The sequence below is a fragment of the Telopea speciosissima genome, chromosome 4 (genome assembly GCF_018873765.1).
Source record: "Telopea speciosissima isolate NSW1024214 ecotype Mountain lineage chromosome 4, Tspe_v1, whole genome shotgun sequence".
In the NCBI taxonomy this organism is placed as follows: Eukaryota; Viridiplantae; Streptophyta; class Magnoliopsida; order Proteales; family Proteaceae; genus Telopea; species Telopea speciosissima.
This window is the reverse complement of record NC_057919.1, coordinates 14,251,718-14,279,701: the sequence shown is the minus strand read 5'-3', so window position 1 is coordinate 14,279,701 and position 27,984 is coordinate 14,251,718. Positions and strand designations below refer to the sequence as shown.

The window sequence follows — 27,984 nt, the reverse complement described above, 5'->3', positions numbered from 1 at the left end:
ATTCGTTCAGGCAAATTAATCCTTCAAAACTCTGGATCATAACTCTTGGCAAGTTAAACATCAGGTTCATTGGTGTAGTATTTTTTTCACTGTGTAACCAATTAATGACCAACATCCAATGTTTCCTAGAGGTTAAAAATCAATAAAAGAAGGTTCGTTATTTACAGATTCCCCTTAGACTTTTGCAATCGTGAATTTCGGGCTCCTGCCAACTCTTGCAGGCTGAATGGCTTTTGCATCCACTGTAGTTATTATTTGAGGTATTGACATTCCCACAGAAATTACAATTTCTGCATCATGTGAAAAATAAAAAACCAAACTTATGTTAGCATCCAAAAGTTGGACAAGAGCTGTTGTCAGAGCTTGAATTAGACTCTCACCAATCCCTTCTCGTACAGATAAATTTGGCCTCATAATATCCTTTGAGCTGACGAGGAAAACATCTCCAACATATAAGTGGTTTGAGGGTACGTAAACACAGTAGAGCTCCTCTTCCCCGTCACTCCTTTGGAGGATCACCGATGATGTGATGAAGGCGAATGCATACTCTCCAACACGTGGATGCCTTATGATAGCCACTTCCTTGAAGGCATGGGAGTTCTGATCTGCAACTGTGCTATATAAATGTTCCAGACAATTGTATTACAAGCTCAAGTTATGGAGAACATTGAATATACTTACCTGGTGATATTGCCGCACTTATTTGCTTTGAGGCAGAATAAATGTAACTTACAAGTGGCATTTTCTTAATGAACCATTCACCCAAACCAAGAACAGAAGCACCCAACCATGAGGACATGAACAGACCAACTAAGAAGATGAAAGTGATCGAAGTGATGAATCCAAGACCTGTAATTAACCATATTATAAGCAACATAAAAGTATACTCTAAAGGGTCCATACTTCTGGAAGTGATTGTTGTTGTTGTAATCTTAGGGAGGGTGGGTTGATCATATTATGGTAATGGCCATGATTAACTCCTTTACATCACATTTGAATATTAAAGCTCAACTTTTGAACCTTCAATTAATTAACACTGTGCCTTAAATGAAAGACTATAGGCCAGCAGTTTGGCTAAGGTGCCAGTTGAAGGGCCAAATAAGTCACAACCTTGTATAGATGGGAAAATGGAATATACTTACCAAATATATTGATCCCCAGATGAGTGTAGATTGGGGAGAAGAATCCATCTACAAAGTGAACGAACCACCAAGTGATGTAGAAAGTGATGGCTATGGGAAGAAGTATGACACTGCAAACAATGTAAACTTATCATCAAACTGGTTTAAGTATTTTGATCTGAGTAAAGTACACTAACAAGGGATTATATTTGAAGGATTAGAGTAACTGTAAACACATAAGTTTGCCCATACAAAAATCTGCTCTCTCTCTCTAAAAAAATGCAGCACCTAAACAACTTCATAATAACATGACACAACTCAGTTTGCCAAAATGCTTCTTATTGGAGAAGACGTCACTGATATCATGGGTGATTACCTAACAATGATTTAGTTGAAATTCAGAAGCAAAGTGTGAGGGGTTGGCAACTGAAGTCATATAATTTGTTTTTAATTATTGCTGCTGTATAATTTAGATTGAATGTGCTTCAGCCTTTCAGGGCTGGGGTTATTGGGGTAAGTAGATACGTATAAAGTGGATAGGAGCCTAAATGGGAGTGAATTGGACATTTTCATTTTAATTCAAAGAAGGAATTTCTCCCCCGGATGTACTGCCTAGAACAAACTGCATTTCTATTAATCAAGACTAATGAGTGTTGGGGTTGTGAAGACCTAGAATGAAAAGTTCCAAGAAGAATACAAATTACAGTTTTAATAAGCTAGAAACCTAGGCTAACTGGAGTATCATTGGTAATATTATATTTCTATGCTTTGAAGGTGCCTCTTACGAAATGATGACCTTGCAAAATAGTTCATTTTATCAAGAGATGTTTGAAAGATTTAGGATCAGAACATCTATATATCTTCAAATTATAGTTCCCCATGCAACATAGTCCTTTGGACCTCCAACCTATTTTCATCTCTCTTAATAGAATATTCAGATTTTTTTAGCGTTCTTCAGACATAAGAAAGGCCTAAATATGCACTGGAGTTTGCATAAACGCATCAGATTCAGAATTCTGAATAATAAAATCAGGTTTAGAAGATTCAGTGGTTGCTGTCACCTAAAATAATATTACCAAATTCAAATGAAAATAAAGACTCAATTTCTGAAACAATACAATACTAGGAACATCATCTAGTCACAAAGAAAGTACAGGGACTAACCGTGGTTCAGGGTGGAAAAATCATTGCAGATTATTCTCAAGATATACGGATTGATGATATGTAAGTAAACAGTTATAACTGAAACAGGAAAAATAACCTCAACTAACCCCAACCACTCCCCGCTCCCCCCAAAAAAAAATAAAGAAAGAAAGAAAGAAAGAAAGAAAAAAGAGATAATGTTGAGTGATGATAACTTACCATCCTGTCACAAACTTTTTTGAAGCCCAGCTACGGAAGACTTTATAAAAGGCCTAGAGAAGAAAATAAAGATATGTAAAATCATTTCCATCATAATTTGAAAGCAATCATAATCTTCACTTAGAACCAACAAAAGCCAACTAGCAAGACCAGATAAAGATGTAAAGATGCAACTTCAGCCTGGTCTTCAGCATTAGAATCGTAAGTATTGCAATTTGTTAGTTCTTCATATTCTTCTCTGTTGATGACTTTACTCATAGTAATCTTTTCCTTTTGCATTTCATTTGCATATTTTTAGGAACATATATGATAGGGTGCAGAATGTAATTTTTCATACTAAATCATAACACAATATCTCTTCAATAAATAATGATGTACAAAGTTGTATTTTTATTTTCCAAAAATATGCTATATCTCTTTCTACCACAAGAGCAAACCAATGATTCCAAACATAAAAGAGGTGCACAGTTTTTCTAACCTTAATGGTGCTTTGAATGTCCACGGGACTCTCACAATGGACTCAACTAGGGTAGAGAAACCAATAAAAATTTGTAATTTTTTGTTCTGTTTGCCTAGATCCAATGTGCTTCTTTATCGTCCTTCAGGTGCATAAACGAGTCAATTAATGATGGAGTTTCTAGCATTTGTAGACAGATCTACCAGATGAATGCAAACTTCATGCAAACGATAGCTCTTCAAAAGGAAATTCAAATCCAAAACAATGTCAATCAACGAGTCCATAACAAATGTCCAATCACACGGATCATCTCCATTAGTATTCCACAGTACAAAACTTAGGAAGAACAAAGGGGGAAAAAAAAGAAAGGAAAAGAGATACTCCAAACGAATTTAGAAGATTGATCGATGAAAATATTCAAGAGAACGTTAAGTTACAGGAAATCTTAAGAAAATGTCAGATTAAGCTAATGGAGAGGAGAAAGAATGGAATTCCAAACCTCTCTTCCGGTGAGATGATGAGACGAAGAAACAGAAGGAGATGGTGATTCCGACAATGATTCCGAGCCTCCATCCTCTGAAATGCTTCCTGCTACGGGAATCAGAAGCTCTCGATCTCTCTCCCTCTCTCTCTCTCTCGTCGCCATTTTCATTTGCCACTCTTTCTAAGGTTTTAGCTTAGATTCTGAACGTCCCTCTTGTCTGTCCTGTCTCTGTCTCTCTCTCTTTATCGCTTTTGCATAACTAACATTGTCTGGCACTCTCGGATCGTCTAACAGAAAATTAACTCAGCGCTACAAAACCTACATCCGAATCGCCGGGTTGACTCGGGGGTTTGTTTACTTTCTAAATCTGAATGTGAATGAGATAGTGTTGGATTGTTAACTGCTGGGCTTGGAAGTAGCTCACCCTTCTCTTCGTGGAGGTGGGCCTAAAACTGATACGTGGTGCCACACTACCAACCTCCCAAGTATTGTACTTAAAAGTTAAGATTAGCTTAGGCCCATTAATATTAAGCCCGACCCAAATTCTACTGATTGCAGACTTTTTCAAACTCTCTGCTCTCCTATGGTGTACTAGATCCGGCCCAGCTATGTTTCAAGGTGGATCCAAATCTTCCAAGGAGAGTAGGTGAAATAGAGGTGTAAGTGCAAACAACCGTTAGCTCGGTTGGTCGGTGGCATTCCAGTTGATTGCATTGCCCCAGGAGAGAAAGAAGAAGAAGAAAACAGAAGAGGAGGTCGGGCTGAGATGGGCTGAGACTCAGCCCAAAGCCTCAACCCTGGCCCGGCCTGGCCCTGACTCAGGGGCAAAAATTCCAAACTCTAACCTGCCCTGTAGGCTTGGGTATCTCAGCCCAAGCCAGGCTCGAGCCAACATGACCAAACTTGCACCCCTAATCAACACAATAGTTATTACTACCACATGGAATGATAATTTAGAAACCATCGATAAAGAAATTCCCGAAATAGAATACATGTCAAATTTAGTGACTTGTATTATCCGTATGACCCATCCTCTATGAGACTTTTTCCCTTATTTATTTAAATGTTCTCCGTTTTTTAAATTGTTCTGGAACCTCCACAAAGCCTTTTCTTTTTTTTTTTTTGTTTGGTAAACTCTCCACAAAGCCTTTAACAATCTTTGAAGAGAGTTTCTAATGACACCTCTATGGCCAATTTAAAATTCAACATATTCTTTTAATTATCTCTTGTTTTATTCCCAAAAGTCCTCTACGATAGAGGTATAAAAGGGTTTCGAAAAACAAGTTGACAGAAATGATAATGACTATTATTATGTCATTATCATGCATACTTTTTGTAGTACACATGTGAAATGATATTATTATTTTTAAAGAAAAAGTCGTAGCGCGACGTGTATAATCCTTTAAGCGCAACGATAAACGCAACACTTTTAATCTCATCCGTTGAATAAATAAACTTAAACCTCAATTGTAGATTAAATAACTGGCAACCGGCTCTCTAACCAAGTAGGGTTCCTTTCTCTCTCCTCTCTCACAATACCACAAACCATCTCTCCGACAAATCTCCGATGGCTCTCCATCTCTCTGATAATCAACTCAAGATTACAGGCGCAGGGTGATGACTCGATTCTCCACTGATTACAGGCCTTAGCATCACCAAGCATCAACAACCAAGTGATATTTGAAGCTTTGATCAGAGCATGGAGCAGAAAATGAGAGTTTTTCTTTTGTTATTTGTTTCGTTTTTGGTTTTTTTTTTCCTTCTTTCCTTAATCTGCTTTGATCATGGAGGTTTTAAAGGTTTAAAGAGAAGAGATTCCATTTCTTTTAAAGAGGTTTAAAGAGAAACATGATTATGGAGCCGAAGGAACATGATTATGACCAAAAAAATCTATTGCAGAACATAAACTCCAGGAGCAGAAGGTAGGGGAAGATCAGAAGGGATGGAACCGCCATGAAAGTCTTTCAGCGTCACGGTGGACCCCGCTGAAAGGTTTCTTCTTCGACAGTCTCCCTCTTTAGCTTTGCTACTCTCCTCTCCGCTTATGTTCTCTCTCCTATGTGTACAATTACAAAACGACGATCACTCACTCTTTGAGTCTTTGGATTGCGCAAGAGAGACAGAACTCAGAAAAGAGAGTAAAACCCCAATCTGGAAGATGGACTACTCTGATAGAACCTAGGATCCTCAGTCGACCTGCACATCTTGTTCTTCTTGACTTCCGCTATCCGTTGCTAGAACACATCATCAGATCAGAAATTTTCTCTCTCGCAGCTTCTTTTTTTTTCTTGTTGATTCCTCCACCTCCTGAATCCTGATGATGAAATTTGATTTGGAGGAGGAGGTCTTGTTTAAAAGCTGTTTCTTGAGGCTGAAGAGATGCGTTCGCCGACACGTACAGCCCATTGATATAACCAACGATTGGATTGGAGGTAGAAGATGGAAGCCCTGCTCTCCCTCTCCCTCTTTCCAAAGACGACGACGGTGGCGAGAAGGATTGGAGGTAGAAGATGGAAGCCTTGCTCTCCCTCTCCCTCTTTCCAAAGACGACCACGATGGCGAGACCTGCTGTAGAGAAGAGAAAGAAGAAACCTGCTGTCACGGTGAGCAGGTTGAAGGTTTTTTTTTATTCAACGACTACGATTAAAAATTAAAAAAATAAACGGCTCAGATTTACCCGTCGCGTTTAGTGGTGAGTTTAACAAAAATCACCGTCGCGCCGCTATCACCGAGAAAAAAAAATGTATATTATGCAAAAAGACAAATAATAAAAAATACAAATACAAATCATTTAACACCTTAAAGGGTATCAATGAGAAAATCCCATTTTTGAAAGGATAATGATTAAATCACCCATTACTAAGAGAGAGACTTTGAATCTTAGATGGAATTTGAATCTGTATTGTATTTCCCCTCGTCATCTCTATCGACTTTGGGGTTTGCTTTATAGTAGTTTAAGAATGTACACCGTTACATTCAACCTGTTACAAGAGGTAGAGTTTGAACTCATGTAAAACTTCGTTTCTAGTAGGGATAGTTCTTATCCTTATCTATTGGAACGATCCCAACGCCTCTTGACTAGTTCAATGGAAATTCAAATTTTGAATATTCTGTTATACTAAGCATTGGTTCGATGTCTAAATGATGTCAGTCTTATTCCGACATCTAATGTCTTTACCATCATCCGCGACATCAAGCAGGTTTAGCTTTGTTTTGATGTTTGTTCTTTTTATTATACCAGTAGATATGAGAAGTTACAAGCACATATTTTAGAACGCTGGGGGCTTTCCTATCTTCGTGTTGGGCTAAGGGTTTCATCCTTTATAAATCAACCCATCCCTATTGTAAATTTCTTTTCACCCTCTAGTAAATGAATAAAGAAGCGCTGTTCTTTGTGCCACAGCACAGACTGCGCCCAAGCATATGGGGTAGGCGCAATGACCACCCTGCCCCTTGCACAGGCTGCCCATGTGCGCTTGGACGCAGCCTGCACTGCGGCACAGAAAACATTCTCCCATGAATAAATTCCCCCTTCCCTAAAAAAAAAAAAAAAAAGGAAAATAAAGTTAGCAGGTCAACAGTCGGCTAGCAAACTCATGGAATTTGTTGGGCAAGTCGATTGTAGTCAACCTGTAGAAAAATGATGCCAAGCATTATTATTATAATGATGTAGACGAGTCAAACTGATCAGCAAATCAAACATGGCTAAGTTCATCAAATTTGAGCCCTAATTGGAATACCACATGGCAATTTTGCTGGATCACATTCTGGCCTCTGCCAATAAGCCGCCAGTAGTACGAAACCAAACAAAACCTTCCTGTCTTATGGTCACATTCACTGTCACCTCATGAATAAGCTCTTCCTGAAAGTAAATGGCTTTCTTTTCTTCTCTTTGTAGTTTGTATAGAGGTTGGAGATACCAGGGTCCACCCATTCAATAACCTGAAGAAGGAAAAGGAACCTTTTCTTGTATTATTTGTCTCTGAGTTCCACGGAAAGAAGAGAGGAGGGTCGTCCTGTCAACTTCCAAATGCCATTAGATTTCCAACCAAGGAAAAAAATTCCCAAAAATGGGGTAAAAGAATCAAAATGCCAACAACAGCTAGCATTCATGGGTTGAATACAAAGTTGGAAAGGCTGGGCCACTGGCCCTCTTTACATATATAATTGGTAAACAGTACATGGACAGAGAAAAAAGCTCTCATTTGCCCCAACTACTACAATTCAATTCCTCTCAATATTATTGCATCTTACGGCCCTTCACCTACACATTATTGCACCTTTAGGCACTTCACCTACACATTTCGTGAGACTTTTGCACAACAAAAATACAAGAGAGATTCTACCCCACCCCACCCCCACATTTAATAAAGGAAGAGAGAGAGAGAGAGAGAGAGAGAGAGAGAGAGAGAGAGAGGAGACCTTACCACTGACCATGCTAAGAATAAGAACCCTAATATCACCAAAACACTAATCTTTATTCTATTCTGTAACAATGGAATAAAGTTCCTCTGCTTTTCAAGTACTTCCACCAGGATATATGCAAGTATTATAACCTAAAAACAAGGAACAAACGGTTAGTGAATAGATAAAATAGAGAGTAAGGCTTTGCTAGGTGAATCAAATCAGTCAGCAAAACAAATCTAGGGGACTGGAGAATCCTTCACGTGGAAGTTTCCTTTGGCAATCCAGCTGGGCTCCACATATGCACCCTCTGTTCCTACTAAAATTAAGCTTAAAAGCTTGAAGTTACATGGTGAATTTTTAATTAAATTTATAGAAATCATTTTCCATCATTCACTTAAAATAAAATACCACATGAGTGACATTTGAGGAAAAGATAATGAATAGACCACAACAACAGGACTGCTAGTTCCTGTAAGCCACTACACTAGAAGAAAAGGAAGCAATGATTTAACCAATTTCAAAAGCTCAAAATCTTTTTGGAATGGGTGAGTATTCAACATGTGCCAGGTAAGAGACCTTAGCGGTCGGAAGATTAACTCTTGGGGTATAACTAACAAATTGTGGTTTTCTACAGTCCCACTAGAATCAAGTTCTACATGTTTGAGTAGGTGCACAGGTGGTGGAAAGGTGCCACCATATGGCCATTGGTTCAAATAACTTTTGCTTGATTTCAACAATAACAAAGGGATGATTGAATTGAGTTCACTTACTAGGGTTGGTGGATGTGACTGTTGCAGTTTGTGAAAAATCGCAGTTCCAGGGATTCCGGCCAGCAGTTTGGTATAGGAGATTCATGGCATAAGCTGCATGTGAAGCTACAGTATTTGGCTCGTAACAGGCACCACCTGGTTGGATTGGACTACAGTCAATCCCTTGGCCGCAAGCATAATCAAGATCAGTCTGCAATTGGGCATCAGAAACGCCTGAATTGGGTACACACCAACCCGCTGTCTTTGCTTTGGGGGCTGGAGTCACAGGAGTTGTTGGTGTTGCTGGAGTCTTCAATGCAAAAAGAGAAACAAAATTAGTATCATCGCGATAGAAAAATGAGATAAAAAACCACATTATTCATGAAAAACAATGAAGAAATAATTGAAAATGTATAAAAATCATTCCCATCCCTTTTGGTAAGCTCCCATGACTGAATTGGGAGTGGAGATGAACCCTCCATCTAGGATCTTAAATCATCTCAGTCCAATTATTCAAATCAGTTGATAATCAGATTATGATGATCAAATAAACCGCAAATACTTCTCTAGAGATTCCCAGCTATAAGCAGTATTTGGTTGCTTGATGCGAGAACTTGATCTTTGGGTTATGCAAGAGGAAACTAATCAATTGAAACCTATGGAGATTCCTACTAGGCCATAGTAAGCTCTCTAAGAAAATTGTGGGTGGAGATGGTGAAGATGTCTGTAATTTATACTCTCTTTCTCTCCCGCATTCCCATGAGAGCATTTATTTCTATAAAAAAAACAGGAAAATGTATACTTAAACACCTATTAACTACTTAAATATTCCAGTACATCATTAGTCATTCAAACACCATTTTCTACATATTTTATACAAATGCATCTTCATGCTGTACTGGTAAATATACGAGTGCAATGCAACTTCTATGATTTCCAGTGTCCATAGCATAAAACATTTCCGGTAAATTTGGCCTGGTTATGGTAACGCTCAATCAAGACCTTCAACATGGAATCTTATACGTTTGGACCAGAAAATGCAAACTAGGTAAATTAAATTTGTAACGACCCAAACCCGGACAGGGTATAAAGTCTGCACTCACGGGCATTGATCAGAAATCACCTTTCACATTTGTATAAATATCCTACTCCCATACAATTCATACATACACAGCGGAAGACTTAACACTATCAAGTTGGGATTAAGACTAATACATGACATATATATATATATAACACTGGTGGCAATTAAACAAGTATTACAAAGCTCTGGGAATTTATACTTTATTGCAAAACATGTTCTTTGTCTTTCTCACATCATAACTCCTACTGTTCACAAACACTTCTCTCAGTCCTGTACCCTAGGTCAGAACACCATGTATACTCATAACCCAAAGAGTCTGGAACTGTACATACCTGTCCTCTGAACTCATCATCTGAAAAGAATATTTATAACATGGACGAGCCAATAGCTCAATGAGGAAAACACAGTACAATACAATCAAGCGCTCGTATGTTTTATTAACAGTGTACATGCATACAACGTTTCATTGTTAGGTTAGGTCTTAGTCAATGTTGTGAAATACCAATTGTGCACATAATAGTTGAGGTTAGTTTAGCCTCATATCATCTATTCAATTCTTTATCCTAGTATTGCAGCCCGGGAGAGGAATGACATGGCTACTCATACTCATGTTCTCGTAGTCCCGAAGGATAGCTCGTAAGAAACCTCATCCAATACCTAACCCCCTACTGGAAAGGGACAGTATTCACAAGGTCATGTTCTCTTAATACTACTACTACTACTACAATCTCATACACATGATTCACATATCTCGTATTCTTGTTCACATATCTCATACATATACATATGCTCACACAACTTGTCATATAATATCCCAAAATAACTTCTCATCATAACGGATTTCATATACAGTCCACTTACATTCACAACTCATGTACACAAGATAAACATTTAATAATTCACATCATGCTCAATTGCCAATTAACACTACATAAAACATAAAACTAAACTCATGCTTATACAAAACAAGCAAAGATGCTAGTAATTTTATCAATTGTTGGAATTTTTCAAATAATAATGTGGGACTTTAGTCCCACATCGGTTATGAAAGAAAATTTCTTTTGGCTTATATGTGATAATGATCTATTATCACACATTATGTTTAGAAAGGATTGTACGGTGCACTTGCGAGCCAGGACGGTGATCCTCCGAGTGCATACACGTGTGCGTGAGCATGCGTGAGGCGCAATGTGGCGCTTTGATGGCGCACTTTGCACTTCACATGTGTGCATCGTCGCAATGAGGCGCCTTAATCTTTTCTAGGTCGCAGGTCTGTGAACCAGTGCGATGGTTAGGTTCCAACCATTGGATCAATGTCTGATCAAAGGGGTACTTAAGATCCGACCGTTGGATCGATGGCTAGTCAAAGGGGGGTTGCATCTTTTCTAGGTCGCAGGTCTGTGAACCAGTGCGATGGTTAGGTTCCAACCATTGGATCAATGTCTGATCAAAAGGGTACTTAGGATCCGGCCGTTGGATCGGTGGCTGGTCAAAAGGGGGTGCAACCCTTGGAACAACGTTGAGCCCAATGGTTGTGACCCATCCGAACAACTATGTGAGCCCAATGGTTGTACCCATACGAACAGCCAGGTCCAAGCCCATATATAGCCCACAAATTCAGTCATTCAGATATAACAATTCTCTGATAGTTTCAAGTGATTACTGTCTTTGTAAATCAGTAATCAGTCCAGCCTAATTTATCTTGGGAGGCAGGTTTGCTGTAACCTAGTGTAGTAATATGGTGCAAATATTGTCTTAAGGACAGAACGGCCTCGTTCGACTCAAGCTATCTTTCTGTCCCCTTCCTTTTGATATCAAACTACTAACAATTCATAACAAGCAATTATACAAATATAATCAAGTACACCATGCAATCATTCTTTAATATAGCAATACTAGTATGATTCCCTTACCTTGTCTCTTCCTAAAACTTATATTTCCACGGTTGCAAGCACTTGAGAAAAGAGATTCCCCAACAAGTATAACATCTAGCACTAACACAATATAGTTTCAGTGCTCAAAACATTGCTAAGAACACTTTATAACCTAGTGGAAATGATCCAATAGACTTGGCCTTTCAAAGACAAGCCAAACAGCCAAAACAGGGCTGATCTGGTCTCACTGGATCCTTGTCGGCCTCGCCGGCACACTCACCGGAAGCCTCTCCCTATTAGCTCTGGAAAATTCCAATGACAAGTGGATCCCCAAACGGTTTACCGCCTGTTTTTGCCGGCTAGCCAGATTGGTCCAAAACTCAGCTCGAAAGCTATGTTTTTCCCCTACTGTGAATGCAAATTTAGACCCACTTAGGAGTAGAATTGGGATGAATCTATTTCTAAATGATAGCCCTTCTGGAATCATTCCTTTTAGAGTTGAAATGACAGAAATATGGTCTTTGTACTGCCCAAAGGTCAGTTTGCCAGAACAGAGAAATTCCAGCTTTAACGGTGTTTAACATGGGGTTTTGACCCCTGTTTTAGCGAGATTAAAACCCAGTTCTGCCTTCCACTCTACTGCCTAATAACCCCTTAAACAAAGCACTGAATAACCCAAAGGTACCCTCCACTACTAGATATGATGCAAAATGGATCTTGTTCTATCGTTGATCAGAGATTTCTATAAAAGCTCATTACAATAGATTCAAACAAAAAACTAAAAGAAAACTATTTATACCTTATAAAATTGAGATCTCAATCACCTCTTCCCTCTTCAATTCTTTTTCGTGTTCTTTCAAATTATAACTTCAGACCTTCCATTACTCATCTCCAGATTTCATTTGATAAAAGCAATTTCTTCAAAATAACAAAATGGTCCTCTTAAAACTTCAATTCCTAACTAAAATCTAGATATCAACAATCAAATTCTGGGTTAACATAGCTTTAGAACAGAGTTCCAAGATTTCCCAACTTCTTCCCTTCGAACTACTCTTCTAGCAAGTTAATTCAACAACATAATCTTCCTCAATCAACGTCCTTCTGCAGCCTTTCACCATTTCAGCAACACACAATAATTCTCACAATTCCAGCTTTCACTTTCTCCTCTTTTCCTTCTTCCTCCTTTCTTCTTTTTCTTCTTCCCAGTTCAAAACCCATTCTGGTGTTGCTGAGTTTTCTCAACACTAATCACAATTAATCATTATATATATATATATATATATATATCCTAATAACATAATAAACCACTAATAATCCTATTAATTATATCCACTCAATTAACAATTAAGCTAGTTAGCATTACTAACTACTAACCATGATTAACCATAGTCAAACCATGTTTATTAACTCAACAATCAGCCAAGACACCTCAACTTTTGGGTGGCTGAAGATCCATAGCCACCTCCTCCTTTCTTGACATGTGGCAGTCCAGCTCTCAGCCAAGACTTTAGGTGGCTGAAGCTCCATAGCCACCTCCTCCTTTCTTGATGTGTGGCAGTCCCTCCCATGCCACCTCAAGCTAAGGCATGCACATGGTGGCTTCTCCATATACAGCCATGCGGTCCACAAAACTGTTAACACCTCAACACAACATGTGGCTGAGTACTAGAGCCACCTACTTCCATCACAATCATGGTTTGAGGAATCGGATCGGTATCAGCTGAGACTGATCCCGATACCGATCCGATCCAAAAGTACGGACAGGGGTAAAAATGTAAAAAATATAGTTTTTTTAATAAGAAAACAGGAACAAAAGTGTCATATTTGCCTGAGTTTGGGCAATCCCGATCAGATCCAAGCGATACCAAGATCACGAACCATGATCACAATAGGTGGCAATCCCTCCCATGCCACCTCCAGCACAAGGTAGCAGCATCATATGCAGCCATGTGTTCCAATCAAATGTTTCCACTCAAATGGTGCCATCTCAAATAATCCACTAACACTAACTATGGTCAAGATAATTAATCACTTTTAACTCTAAAGAGGCCACCTCATGCTTCACTATTCTCTTATCTAGTTAATCTACTAATTAAATTATTAATCCAACTTTACTAACCACTTGACAGCATTCAATCCAGCTCATGCTTGCATGATTTAGGTGGTTGGCCACTTCATGCCACCTCCTTGCTCCTTCACTTGTGTATGTGGCAGTCTCATGTCAAGACATGTGGTCCAATAGGATGCTGTCACCCTGAATATTGCACTAACTCTAGGTAATCCTACTTAGTCTAACTAATGATACTTAAATTAATCATAATTACTTAAAAACATGCCACCTCAAGCTAAGGCATGCGCATGGTGGCAGCCTTGTGCTTATCCATATGGTCCAATAGGCTACTGCCACCTCAAAAACCCCCACTAACCACTGATCAATACACTTAGCTTAGTTAATTAGACTTAAGTCTTAATTAAACCTAGTTACAATTTACTATGCCACCTCCTACTTCACTATTCACTAGACAAATAATACAAATATAAACCATAGATTATATATATATATAAACACATACACTAATATAATTCATATATCTTATATTAAAAATAATAATATAATACATCTTAAATTATAGTAACATTAATATAATATAACCCATTAGAATAATATATAATAATGTAATAAACAGAATTTCAAGCACTAAATATTCACAAATAACCCAACTACGTATCAAAATATGGAAACAGGAATGCGGGGCATTACAAAATTGATAGTGGTTATCCTTCACTATTAGGGCTTTTTTTTATAGGACATGTGGAGAGCCTTCATTATTCTGGGATGGGACTCTGCAAATAGGGCATTTAGACCTTTACCAAACAGGGCAAGTATTTCTGAACCTTGATATATGGGTTCACTCATGGTGAAGGAAAATTTTCTTTAAATTGTTCTTTTAGCGCTTCAAGAGCACCAATTCAAATTGGGGAAAGTTTTACGTCATCCAAATTGAAGAGAGAATCTCTTCACTCACGGTGATTTGACATATGATTGGACTTTTGGAAGAGTGAATCTTATCATTAACTCCCACCCCGCATTGATTTATTGAGGAAGGTCCCAAATACCCTTAGTCAAATCAAAACGACAGATCCTATGTGGCTTAAGAGATTCTCACTATACCACGAGTGAAGGAAACTAACCAATCAAATTTGAGCCCTCAAGGCTTCAAAAGAAAACTTAACATTGGATGCTTATGCCTCCAATGACTAATAGATTCTATGTAATCCCAGATTATAATAGAAGCGCCCCACTATAAGAAACAATAGAAGGCAACATAAATATTTAAAAAAAGAAAAAAGAAAAAAAAAGAGGGCAGCATACATAGTCCTTTCTTCTGATTGGGGATTCATAAGAAAATTCTCACCTGGCTGCTCTTGGTGAGACCAACATCGTACGTCATGGTAAGATCAGGCTTGAAAAGCCCAAAAGACCGCTCCGAAGTCGGCCCAGGTTTCAAATCCTCATCATACAGAGCAAAGATGTAAGTATCAACTGATTTATTAGGCATCAGTGGAGTCCCAACCCCTGATCTGAGGTGTGCAATCAAATTCCCATTGTAAGCCTTAGCATTATCCACACTAGGGCCCACCTCATTGCTATCCCCATTGTATGGCCACCCTGTTTCAGCCACCACAATCTCCACTCCGTTGAAGCCAATAGAGTTCAAAGCAGATCGGATAGCATCAACCTGAAAACAAAAAAAAACCTTAGATTGTAAGACATGGCTGAAAATATAATGGGAATTTTCAGGCCCACCGGCCCCACCCACTATTATTACACCGCCAATACGGTGATAACAATTTACCTATATTTCTTACCTGAGCATCAAACATATTCGTGTACTTGATGTTGTTCCCCGAGTCAACTCGCCCCGAGTTCGGTTGGAAAAGACAGAAGGCCAGAGTTTCAGGCCTGGGATCGCTTTGATACGCAAAGAAAGGGTAAGGATTAATGGTGAAGGGGGAACCGGTTGCATTGAGAAACCCCAGCAACCCTTTCATGGTGCTGATGTACTGAGGATTGAACATTCCTGAGGACGGTGGATCGGATTGACTGAGAACGGCCATGGAGTGGACTGTGGAGACCTTGATCTTGCCGGCCACAGATGCAGAATTGAGGGCATTTTGGAGATTCTGCATCGCCGGCGTTAGCTGCGACATGAGGTTGTTGTCGCTGGAGCTCATCACTTCGTTACCGACGGTGATGAGGATGATGTTGCTGGCCGGGTAGAAGGGGATGACATTGGAGTTGATCCACTGCTGTGCCGCGTTAGGATCGGAGGCCAAGTTTGCGATGTCGCCGTTCGATGTGCCAACTACGATGTCTATGCCGGTGTTTGCTAAGGCTTTTATGATCGCCGGATCGGCTCCGTACAATCTGACCTTGCTAAACGAGGTGGACTGGAGCAGGTTCGCGGTCGACGATGGCGGGGGCAGGTTGTCGGCGACTTGGCCGTAGTTCACGCCGAGGAATGACTGCGAAGCTGCAAGAATAGGAATTCTTCATTACAATTTCTCTTGAACTCTTTGTTTTAGGGTTATTTTATTTCTATGAATGAGTTTCTGCAATCATGTTTCAGTTGCAGCTAGTGTGAGTCCAATCCAAGTCGCAGGTTGGATAATTTCAAGATTTCAATATCACAATAAAGAAGTAAAACGAAACGAAGAAGTAAGCTAAGAAATAGGATTAATGATCTCGAAAGCAGAATTCAATTAAAAACGTTAAAATCCAAGAAAGAAAACTAACGAAAAGTTAACTGTACTTTCCAATTTGATTTTCACTACTTTAGTAACAGAATAGAAAAAAGAATAACAATAACAAAAACGAAGCTCCAATTCAGTAACGCAAAAGAAATTTAAACCGAAGCTTCGCATCTGGAAAGAGAACTCATCACAACAGATAAATCAGAGTTTACTGGATTACAGGTATCAGTCAAGAATGGAGGCCTTGAACAAGAACCCAAATCCAAAAGAGAGACCACGGGATCTGTAGTGATCTGTTCGATATGCAGTGACACCAGGAGTATGTACTTACTTGCGAAGTGAAGAATCTGCAATAGAGCAGCAAGGACGAAGAAGGTTGAGTTCCGATAGAGCATCGCCATAGGAGAACAGCTAGCTCTGCTAGTGTAGTTCAGAGATCTTCCACAGGACCACAGTCCACAGCTGAGAGAAGGGAGACAAAGCCGTTAAGGAGACGAATGGAATGGGTAAAACTGGTAAATAACGAAGTGGTCCAGTGGAGAGTGTATTACGTTGTGGGGCCTAGCTGTCAATTTTCAAGTATATTTACAGAAATACCCTTTTATTTTCTGACGTGTCAGATAATGAATCGTTGATCACCTTAATTGTTCGTCATCAATCTACACGTGTACAATTAATTGCGTCATGGTGGCTATTTTACAAACCACCAAATGCTACTTAACTTTTATTAACTTAAAGTTCTTAATTTGGTTTTATCCACCCACCTCTTTCGCTGTTGTTATTAATATAAAGTGATAAACTCTTACGTCGAATTAAGATCAATTGGCATCAAAAGTGGGACCCAATCAGCTTCAAAACCGTTCAAGACGGATCGCACCATCGCATGTGTCGCAGCAGTGGAAATGTGTGTGAATTGGGATTCAGATCCTCAAACTTGTATCATCTCCTAGGTAATTTTCTTCATGATTCAAATTCATGAGGTGATGACTAGTTCTGATACCAAATGTTAAGTACTTGATCGATATACCAAAAACTTCAAAACTGATAACATATCTCATTTAGGTTGATCCAATTTAACGCCCATATACTAGAATGAACCCCATTAGACACATAACAACATAGCAATAATCTCCCCTTTCATGCTATTCACCCTTAATTTTAATTAGTATATCAAATAAACCCCGATCCCTTGGTCCATTGATGACCCAACAACCCATATGAATCAAGAAAGACTCGGGTCATGACTCATGAGAACTATGAAACAATCTTCAATCGGGTGGGGCCAAGAGTGAGAAAAGTTATTAGCCCATTGTGGCATTGTGCTGCCTTTGTGTAAATGTTTGCTTTTGCACCAAGGAAAAAGGACTTATTCCCAACTTTCCACTTCCATAACCGTATCACCAAAAGGTTAAGAAAAAGGGCATCAATTAGAACAGTCAGCAAGATTACAAAGTTGTAATGGAATAAAAGCTTCTTAAAAAAAAAAGGGAGGTTGGTGCAAATGACCATATATGCTCCTTTTTAGCACTAACAGAGATAGAACTCTACCATAAAAAGTAGAAATTCTTTGCAGAAAAAGGTATTGGTAGCTGAGCTTCAGGCAGTTTCGGACCTTTCCACTTAAAGTGTCAATCGGTCGATTCGGTTTGGTTTTGGTTGAGCTGAATGTATTACAGTCTGGTATTGGGCTAAATCATAATCAAAATTTTAAGCTGAAGTTTAGTTTCGATTCAAGTTCAGTTCGATTTCAATCTGGCCGGTCCGAGTTTTATCAATTTCCTCTTATCAAGTTCCTTTCCTCTTAACTCTTTAAGGTGTCCATTGAAGTGCTTTTGCTTCGTGGATAGAGGTTTTGATGAAGAGCTGCACTTAAAGGATACTTTGAAACTCTGTCTTGGGTTTTACACATGCCAACTTATATTGCCATTAAGCTTCTTCCCTTTTAAGACTTTCTCAAGTGATTGAAGACTTCATTAGCGATGATGGATTTATCACAGATCTGTCATCCATTGACAAATTTTGATTGCGAGGGATAGATGATCTACTAAAGGAGTGATCGTAAGCGATTTGCTAGAATCTCGGAGATAAACTTATAGACGATATATTACACAGGCTTATGGGTCTATAATGATGAGGTGTGAGTGAGTTTTGGACCTTTAATCAAGTTGTGGTTGATTCCAATGGGGAAGGATTGCAGAGATGGAAAACTTTGAACAAGGTTTATGATATCATGTCAACAGCATTCTAGTACTTTTGGAAGAAACTAGCTTAAATAAAATCTGGGCTTGGGGCTTTGGATGGGTTCATACTAAAAGTCACATCTTTGATATCTTTCTCAGAAGGGACTCGGACAAGGGACTGATTTTCTGGCTCAGTAATTTGAATAGGGAAGAGATCTGAAAGTGGCTCGAGGTTCCCTGGGTTACAAGATGAGAGATCTTTTGTTCGTACTTTTGTTACCGCATGAAAATATCGGTGTTACGATCACCCTCTCTAATCCGTGTATCCCTAAATTTCTGCTTGCAGAAGAGTTGTGCTTTTTTGAGGATATTCTCATACCTTAATGAATTATGATTTGGAGAGTATGTTCTCATACCTTACTTCATGGGATGCAAATGATCCTCAAGAATAATATCCTGAAAGTTAGCCGCAACTGATTACAAAAAAAGATCTTTTATTTGTTGCACATTTCCAAAGAAATTGGGATGGTGTTATTCCATTGACAATGTCCAAGATGAAACTCGTGACTGGTAGTAAAACATTGATTCTTCTGTTGAGGTCCAATTGTATCTTTATAGATTTCACGAGATACATGTATTGTAAGAACAACTCAAGACACTAATTCAAACAGTAAAGCCGCATTCCTCAGTGCCATTGAACTCCTGTGCTTTCATGAAAGATTTCAGTTTTTTTTTAGTAAACTACAGCTGTTCACCAAGGACCTCCAATGGCTAGTTCACAAGTATCAGTTTGCCATGGCTTAAACCAAACAACCCCCCCCCCCCCCCACCCAAAAAAATAATAATAATAAAATCTCTACAATATCTGCATTCCAAAACAGAGAGAACCAACATGGCTTTATAATGGCCGCAAATAACCAGGCCTATCTGTGATGGTCTAGTCAAGCATCAACTCATTTTAGTGTATCCAGGCCGAGTCTGACAACCAAAAGTAGGAAGCTCTTTGAGATTTCCTCTGGGAAGAAATTTAGGGGGAGGTTCCAGTTTAGTGATTAGGGCATCAAGAACCATTCAAAAATAAAACACACTACAGTAGTTTGTAACTCTTCACTGCAAATTCAACCAAAACATCCAAAAAGTGCTTAAACCATAAATTTTAATCAACCCCAAAACAGCAAAGTTTATTAATGCCACAAAACTGAAAAAAAACCTGAGACAATGACTCACAAAACCGAACACAGTCAAGGCCATGAAGGATACAAATACTAATTGATACAACAGCGGGAAAGTCAAAAGAATAATGACAATGTTAACCAACAGATGACAAATACAAGCCATGCATAAATACCAACCTCAAATGAATCAAGAAAATCCAATCCCTAGAGCCGCTTCTCTACCTTCCGTGCAAATAAAATACTGAAAAGGTAGGAACCCAGTATTACTTCTATATTACGCACCAGAGTGAGAGACTGGAGATGTTACGAATTGTCCATCCTTAAACACATGAACATACTGCTGCGGTAATGCCTGCTCCACCTGCAATGAAATTGAATGCATACCTCAACACATGGCAACGACAAAATTAAGTCCCCACCAACCATTTAGGGTTATAATTTTCAGCAGAAGCACAGATGGTTCACCACATCTGTGCACGATGTCATAGCACCATACTCAAGCCCATTTAGCTAATAAGCAGGAGCCAAGCAAAACAAGGCCCAGCTCAGTCATATGACAGTTGTTGGTTAAAACATGTTATGAGTGCTTAGCGAAGAGGTTGGGGTGATCACTATATTCCAAATATACGGGCTCTTGCGCTCTACCAAGGGCGGAAACTTTTGCATGGGTGTATGCCCCCGATTGGATCATATATTAGATCATCTAAAATGAAGAGCTTTCCAAATTGCCAATAGGTTTCAAGTACAACGAGGAGAAAATCTAAGTAGTAAGAGTTGTATGGAGCTTCTACGTAGATGTATTTAATGTGGACTTGATAACCTTGAGTGACATTTGCATTTTGCTGATGAACCTTGCACAATACATGATGAGCTTTCCAAATTGCCAATAGGTTTCATGTGCAATGAGGAGAAAATCCAAGTAGTAAGAGTTGTATGGAGCTTCTACCTAGACCTTTTAATGTGGACTTGATAACCTCAAGTGACACTTGCATTTTGCTGATGACCCTTGCACAATACATGAGGTAATGGAGGGAAAGTAATATAGGGATTCTGAACACATCAACACGAAGCTTGATTAGGCCTGCATTACAGGATCAGTATTTGCAAAGCTTCTTTTGGTTCTGGTTGCATTCCATTGGAGTATTAAGACTCTTCTCTTTACAGGAACGATTGCATGTGTGCACTGACACCCAGAAAAGAAAAAAGAAAGAAACTAGTAACAAACAGAACAACAAGTCTAGAAGAAAAGATAGAGCATACCCAATCATCATCAGGACCAGCACCAGGCACCAATACATTGATTTCACTTGACTTGGCTGTTGTTATAGATGCCTCCAAAGAATCTTTGTTCAGATATAATTGACAGCCTGCTGTGTTATCCACTGAAATTGAAGGCGCTGAACCCTTGGGGGGGGGGGGGGGGGAGGGAGGGGCAGAGAGACGAAAACACTTCAGAACCTTTATAGAGTTCTAAACATATCAAGCAAACTCTAGTTATTAGATCTTCTTAGCGCATGCACAGTAGTAAAGCAAACTCATAGTAATAAATAAGGAAGAATATGTAAATTCCAAATTTCACATAATAAAGAGCAGTAAAGTAATAAAAGAAAGACTACCTGACATTGCACCTCAACACCGTTGCAATTCACAACCTCAACAGCTGCTACAACATCCTGTTTTTAAATAATCAATTCCATGAACAATTAGTCCATCTCTCTTGCTATGCAAAATTCAACATAAGAATGTAGCTATATTTGTTACATGCTTACAAGGAAGGGAGGCTTGCGGGGGTTGAGGGTGGGCAGCGGGTAAGTGATAGCAGCAGGGGTTGCAGGTGATTTACAGGAGGGCAGGGTGGGCTTCATCGGTGCTTGCGGGGATAGGGGCTGGAGGAACAAAAACAAAGAGCAGCAGGGACGATGGAAGACTTACACTGGATGATTGGGTTTTGCAGGGAAGATGGGATCAACAGATCACAAAGGCAGGAGTTGACAGAAGTTGCAGCTGTAAGGAGCCGAAAGTGGACGGAAGTTACAGCGGCAAGAGCAAAAGTGAACACAAGTTGCAGTGGCAGGGTGACTTGCAGAAGATGGTGGATGTTGCAGCAGCTGGGATGGCTCGGGAGTTTGACAGGGGTGGCAACAGAGGGACGATCACAGGGCGAAAGAGAGCAACAGAATGATTGAACAGGGGTGCCCACAGGGATGATCATAGGGACGACAGAGAGCAACAGAGATCACTGAACTGGAAATTGTAGAAGCAGAGATGCTCATGGCTCTGATACCATGTGAGAACTGGTAAAACTATATTTTGTGTATTCATTCAGAAGGGAATAAATACAAAAGAATGGTACCTATAAAAGGTAGGTCTACACGAGGAAAGATTGTACAAGGAAAATACAAGGTAAAAAAATATACAAAGTAATACAGAGATATTACAGAATATACAGCTAACAATATACTGACCTTGAACACAATTCCTGTCTTTGTGCATTTGTCAACAGTTATATTGTTCACTTTTCCTGCACATTATATGAATAGCACTAAGTTTCTTCTTTTTCTACTTGAATAGCCTGTACATAACTTTGAATTATATATTCCTATGTCAGATTCCTAAATCTTATTAACTAATAGGATAAGTCTTATTTAGAAGGAGAAGGCAAGCAATATAATTCAGCCAATGGGAAAGCAAAAATTACCTTGGACTTGCAAAACAGAATCTTTGCACCCAAAAACATACACAGACTGTTTTGCATCACAGTCATCAATAACCAAGTTCTTCTTTCCAATTTGGTTCTCAACTACCCATCTGGCAGACGATAACACCATGAACAATAATGACTTATGACATACAAACATACACTTTTCATGTAATGCTAAAAGCTTATATATGGGAGAAAGTGCTAAAAATAGTGCAAAATTTAAATTAGCAAAACAACCAAGACATACTTGCGACCCATTTGAAGCTCCAATTTTGGAGGTCCTGTTTTAGAGAAGGAAGGGGAACCAACGTGAGCTTCTTTTTCACCGCTGGTAACAACACCAGTTCTATCTGAACGGTTCTTTGTCTTCATATCATCTGTTACCTTTCTCAAACCTACAAAGCAAGGATTTGAATTAATACCACCCTGTTGAGCATCTAAGAATATAGCTAATATTCATCAAACTTTTACTTGTTTTACCTGATGTGCCAGATTTTCCTGCATTAATTTCTTGAAAAACAGCAGCCATCCCCTCCTTTGGACGTGATGATGATGCACTAGAAGATTCAGAACTGAAAAGAGAAGCTGGTGGAGGAGGTGGAGGGGCAGGGGCACTCGGTGGAGAAGCTTTTGTGGAAACAGGAGCAGAAACCGCTGTTTTACTACTGGGATTCCACACTGGACCCAGAGGGTAGAAACTCTTAACATAATCCCTCAAACCAGATAGATACAGCTCCTTCAGAGCTTTCACCCACTCAACATGATTTGGGTCTTTTGTTTTGTACTCAACAAGAACCTGAATTAGAACGTGGAAGGTAAGTTGGAACCAACTGAAATTATGCAGAATTATTCTTCTGTTAGTGCCTACTGGATGTAGGAGGGAACTCGGGACAGAGAGAAACATGCAAAGACTAAGTACTTAAGTAATTTAGAGAATTATTAGTATAGCTTGCACAATTAAAGGAAGACTGTGAAACAAGCTAAAAGCATAAGCATACATAAAGACAGGATTAGTATGTTTTGGTTCTGAGCGAGTCATTGAGCAGAAATTTATTATTTTCTACTCCTTTCTTTTTTGCAGTGAGGAAAGTGCTCACATTATGTCATGGTAAATCATCCAAATATCAATCGCTTATGATACCTTATTGCTATAGAATTCAGCCATCTGCCAACTTTCTTCCACATGCGCAATAGGAAGGCTCATACCTTCAAAGCAAAAGACAAAGAAACAAATGTGAACTGAAACTCTACGCATTAGAGCAGAAGCATAACCAGACATTTTCTCACCACAATCTTTGCCTGAGTAGGCAATCCAAGCCAAAGCTGTTAGACTGTCAACAACAGTCTTTAAGTGATTAAAGAAATCAGATCGCCTGCCCTCTGTCAAAGCATTAGCTTTAGTTATCACTTCATTCAATGGCTTGAGAAATTCTGCAAGGCCTGCAGGGCCGGGCTTCTGAAAATTTTAAAACAAAATCAAATTAGAAATAATAAAAATAAAATTCTCCATAGTGTTTGTATGTTTGATCATTTGTGCACAAGCAAATACCAGTGCATATGAAAACCACACATAGAATTTTCTCTTCTTTTTGTGAATAGGAGGAAAAGGAAGCTTCCTCCCCCACCCCCCCTCTATTAGGTAGTTTTAATTGTTTAATTGACTGATGAGCTATCATAAAAGTTCCTTTGAAGTAGTGTTTTCCTTCATTGTAGCCATATCCATAAGTTGCCGACCCATCCACATACTGACACAAGAAAATTTTCTGTTAATCGATTATAAGTTAAAGCACAGTGTCAAATAATCCTTCATCAGGGATCCTCGATATATAACAGCTCAAGACATCATCTCACCGCCTTCCATGGAAATCACTAGAGTTGAGTTAAAGCTCTGTTAAATTTCATTTAGTTGGTTGAACCATACTAACCAGGTGCAGCCTCTTCCATTTCAACGTCCATGGAAGCTTCGATAGCCATAATTTCAGATTCGTTCAAGAGTTCTTATAGGCTACTATTGTGCCTAAAAAAAAACCCAGGAAGGGAGGGGGCATACCCAGTGCAAGTACCACTTTCACTGGGTCCTCAAAGGGGTGGATTGGCGACAACCCTAATTTGGCATTGTAGCACCAAGTGGCTGTTCGCCCGCTCTCAAACTCCAAGCTGTGCCTTTACGCTGGCATTTTTACACTTTCCTTAAACGATGAAATATAAAGTGCATAGCCCTCATAATAAACCAAAGATGGCTCAGAAATCATCAGTGGAGAAGAGAAATGAACACTACTGTGAATATGTAGTTTATCAACACTAGGAGGTGACACAAAAGTGAATAAGGATGAGAACTCTGGAAAAATCAGTGGATGAAATTTCAGAGGATAGAGAAGTAGAGCACTGATCCATGATTTACCAGAACAAGTTGTCCGAAGATAAACATTAAGGTAATTTGACTGAATTGCAGTTAGTCCATCAATTTTATTTTTTTTTATCACAGTTGTTCTTGTTATAAAAAAAGTTAGGACTAACTGCAATTCACAGTCAAATTACTGTAAAAATAAGAGATTTGTAATTACAGAAATAACTGAATATTTTCTAAAGAGCAAGGACGCTGTGCCGTGAGTCATATGACTCGTAAATCCAATACTAAGAACCACGCAGCTAATTTTATCTTTCATACAAATGTAATAAAATTTTAGTACTATATTATGTAAAACACGCTATTAGAAATGATGAATTTTTCTACTGTTCACTACCAACCATCCGAGTACTTGTCAATGATTTCTAAAACGAAACCCCAAATCATGGACTTTTCACAAGTTAACAGCCGAAACACATCCAAATTCAAACATCTTGAGATTCTCTACAACTGCTTTTTTCCACCGTTATCTTTTACCCTACTTTTCTTTTAGAATACCACAATGTAGTTCTTCATATGAAGAAATAATACAAAATATATCAAATAAGAAAACCACAAACGGTATCTTTTGCCTTCATAATATATTAGTTTTTGTTCGCTTAAAATTAGAAACAAGGCTATTACCCCCCAAATTTTTTTTATAGATATGATATAGCCAATGACGATTCAACTCCAAATCAACTGATCCAGATTCAATTTCTCACATTCATCAGATCTAACCATTTTAGCCAGAAGTCTTAACACTCACAAAGGAAACACAAACAGAAAATAAGCAAAAATATCGCTTCTTTCCAAACATATGTCGAGGAAGGAAATTAGATCCAGATGTCATCATCGGAGGGGCCTAATTGTAATCCACAATCAAGTAATTCAACCAAAACAAGACTAATGGAAAAGGAAACCAACCTGAGTTTGCTTGACATTGATGAGAAGCTCCTTCTGAACAGAGAATGCCTCCTCTACAATCTTAGTCACATCAAGAACTTGTTCACCAATCTTCTCCGCAGCAGCAGAAACCTTAGAAAGGTACTGCGCTGTCATGTCGTCGTAAGCGACAATTGTCGCGTCGACCGGAGCATCTACATCAACGTTAGAGGAACCCGGCTGATGGAATCCAGTAGAAAGCGCTTCCAGGCGAGCAACCGCCGATTCTAATCTCTGAATCAGATTCTCCTCCATCTACAGTTTCTGATCCAATACCTCTCACCCTTCAATTTCGGATGATACAGAGGTGTCTCTGCTTCTTATATACCCTCAGTCCCTCGTTCTTCTCTTTGAAGGAAGGAAATGTTCTGTCGCTTGAGTTTGACGCACCGAGAAGGTTTAAAGCGCTGCAGTTTCTCTGAAATCTATTTTTAAACACACATAAGATGCGGGCTTTGAGGGTACAGGTAAGTTGTCTGATGTGACACGTGGCAAATCTAAATCGCTTTTATCTTATGACACGTGGCAAATCCAAACCGCTATTATCTGGTTTCAACTGTGTAGCCTTTTGTCTGGAATTTGTGACTTGTAAAGCGCCTATCGGGGCTTCGTTGTTCTCTCAGATTTCTACAGTGGGACCAGATTGACAATGCTCGACCGTCGGATCCACGGCCCTCCCTTGCGGGATCTCGTTAGATACATATAAGCCCTAGGGCTATGTTTGGATGCCAAAAAAAGAAAAAACAGACAAAGATGATGATGAAATAATAAATCACTTCTCTCTTCAATTTAAAATTTGTTGAATTTTTTGTTTTGTTTTCTTGACATCCAAACATAACCTAAGAAATGAATGGTTAGTTTACCCAAGCATATTAATCAAATAGCAAAATGACATTTAGGGTTGTTTATATCAAATAATGGGTAATAGGTTATGAATATAAGGAAAAACTCTTCCATATGAGTCACCTAGGCTATGTTTGGAAACCAAAAAAAGATAGGGAAAAATTAATTTTTTTTTTGGAATTTTCAGAGAAAGAGAGAGAGAGGCACATAAATTAATCATTGCATCATGATGATTTTTGTCTCATTATGTTTTTTTATTCTTAGCATCCAAACATAATACTAAAGACAATGGATTGATGTCACCATTTTTTCCTCCCTCCTCATTTCTTTACATGGATTTTCAAAATAAAGAAAATTGAGTTTCCTTTCTTCTATGGTGCAGAGGGAACACCTTAAGCCATGACACCTAACGTTTAGATTAGATTAAGAAAAGATGTTTTCAACTTTAAAGAGCGGGAGTTAATGATGAATTTAATCTTTTTAGAGTCCAATCACGAGGTCAAATAATGGTGGATGAAGAATTGTGCAGCGAAAAAGGTTTCTCTAAAAAAAATATATCTTCAGTTAGCATCTAAATTTGCCACATGATAAGCCAGATGAGATTAAAATTTTATAAATAGACAGACTCCAATGCCACCTTCTCACATATTCAATTTCATACCAGTGTGAGTTTGCAAAATGGCAATTTAATGAATAAAAAAAATCTAGGACTACCAGAGAGAGTTCGCATGACTTTGATGTGGTGCATGAACATACAAAGGAGGTTATGACATCAAATTTGAGGAATGGGTGAATAAATGATTGAGTTTTAGGCTAGAATTTCACATGTTTCGTACTTAAACCATTCCCTATATACACAACGGCTACTAGATGTCCCACATCACTCTGTCACATAATAATACTAGATGTGCCCATTAAATAGATTCTTCTTTAAACCACCGTGTGGAAAACTCCTTATATTTAGGAAGAAGAATGCATCCCAGTCATGTGGGCCGATGTAACCCTTGTACCAACGAGGGAGGCAATGAGAGGACACACAAGGGCAACGACCATGGGAAATCTTTCATTTTGTAGGGATGGGGTGATCATTTGAGGAGGAATTGTATCTTGGAGCAGGGGCCACTTGACCGGGCAAAGTTCTTTTTCCCTTTATTTTAGTGTTAGTTCGATGCTATCATTAACAATTGAGAAATCTTTCTAAGGTTTAAGGACCATCACGGTAATACCCGTTTGGATGAAGAGAGAAGACTCAGATTGCAACAAGTCAGGAAAGAATCAAGGCTTCCTTGGTCTGCCTTTGTCTCCTCTACCTCTCTCTCTCTAGTCTTGTTCCTCATGGGTTGTGGCATCCATGGACCATGGTGAGGGTGCCTCACCTTTCCTCTCTTGGTTGCTTGTTGTGTAACCATATCTCGACTTTACGTGTCAAATAAGCACCAAGAACATTGACTAATAGACTTA

At 38.9% G+C, this 27,984-nt stretch overlaps 3 protein-coding genes across 6 annotated transcripts in view; all 3 read right to left on the bottom strand.

The window, feature by feature from the left end:
- Nucleotides 1–105: 105 nt before the first annotated feature.
- On the bottom strand, nt 106–3,651 carry LOC122657837 (protein LIKE COV 1-like). Its single transcript, XM_043852629.1, has 6 exons — nt 3,440–3,651; nt 2,484–2,536; nt 1,143–1,252; nt 682–849; nt 381–605; nt 106–290 (listed from the first exon to the last, which is right to left on the bottom strand). The coding sequence occupies exons 1-6, from the start codon at nt 3,590–3,592 to the stop codon at nt 175–177; spliced, it is 825 nt and encodes a 274-aa protein (XP_043708564.1). The 5' UTR covers nt 3,593–3,651; the 3' UTR covers nt 106–174.
- Nucleotides 3,652–7,841: 4,190 nt separating this feature from the next.
- LOC122658582 (glucan endo-1,3-beta-D-glucosidase) lies at nt 7,842–16,742 on the bottom strand. Of its 2 annotated transcripts, XM_043853604.1 has the most exons (5): nt 16,625–16,742; nt 15,409–16,073; nt 14,955–15,278; nt 8,602–8,890; nt 7,842–7,980 (listed from the first exon to the last, which is right to left on the bottom strand). In XM_043853604.1, the coding sequence occupies exons 1-5, from the start codon at nt 16,692–16,694 to the stop codon at nt 7,943–7,945; spliced, it is 1,386 nt and encodes a 461-aa protein (XP_043709539.1). In that variant the 5' UTR covers nt 16,695–16,742; the 3' UTR covers nt 7,842–7,942. The 2 variants fall into 2 exon arrangements, with proteins under 2 accessions (XP_043709539.1, XP_043709540.1); XM_043853605.1 differs by lacking the exons at nt 7,842–7,980; nt 8,602–8,890 and adding an exon at nt 14,807–14,871 and having other exon boundaries at nt 14,939–15,278.
- Nucleotides 16,743–19,632: 2,890 nt separating this feature from the next.
- The window catches only part of LOC122658581 (cyclase-associated protein 1-like), a 16,812-nt gene continuing 8,460 nt past the window's right edge, over nt 19,633–27,984 (bottom strand). For 2 of the 3 annotated variants that reach the window (XM_043853602.1, XM_043853603.1), the window contains 10 exons: nt 25,663–25,958; nt 23,637–23,805; nt 23,491–23,555; nt 22,830–23,145; nt 22,597–22,744; nt 22,347–22,456; nt 22,114–22,169; nt 21,265–21,321; nt 20,909–21,052; nt 19,633–20,009 (listed from right to left, as the gene is read on the bottom strand). In XM_043853602.1, coding sequence (XP_043709537.1) covers nt 19,923–20,009; nt 20,909–21,052; nt 21,265–21,321; nt 22,114–22,169; nt 22,347–22,456; nt 22,597–22,744; nt 22,830–23,145; nt 23,491–23,555; nt 23,637–23,805; nt 25,663–25,935 — 1,425 coding nt within the window. In that variant the 5' untranslated portion in view covers nt 25,936–25,958 and the 3' untranslated portion in view covers nt 19,633–19,922. Of the gene's footprint in view, nt 20,010–20,908; nt 21,053–21,264; nt 21,322–22,113; nt 22,170–22,346; nt 22,457–22,596; nt 22,745–22,829; nt 23,146–23,490; nt 23,556–23,636; nt 23,806–25,662; nt 26,011–27,984 lie in introns of those variants that run through there. The other variant, XM_043853601.1, reaches the window with a different exon arrangement.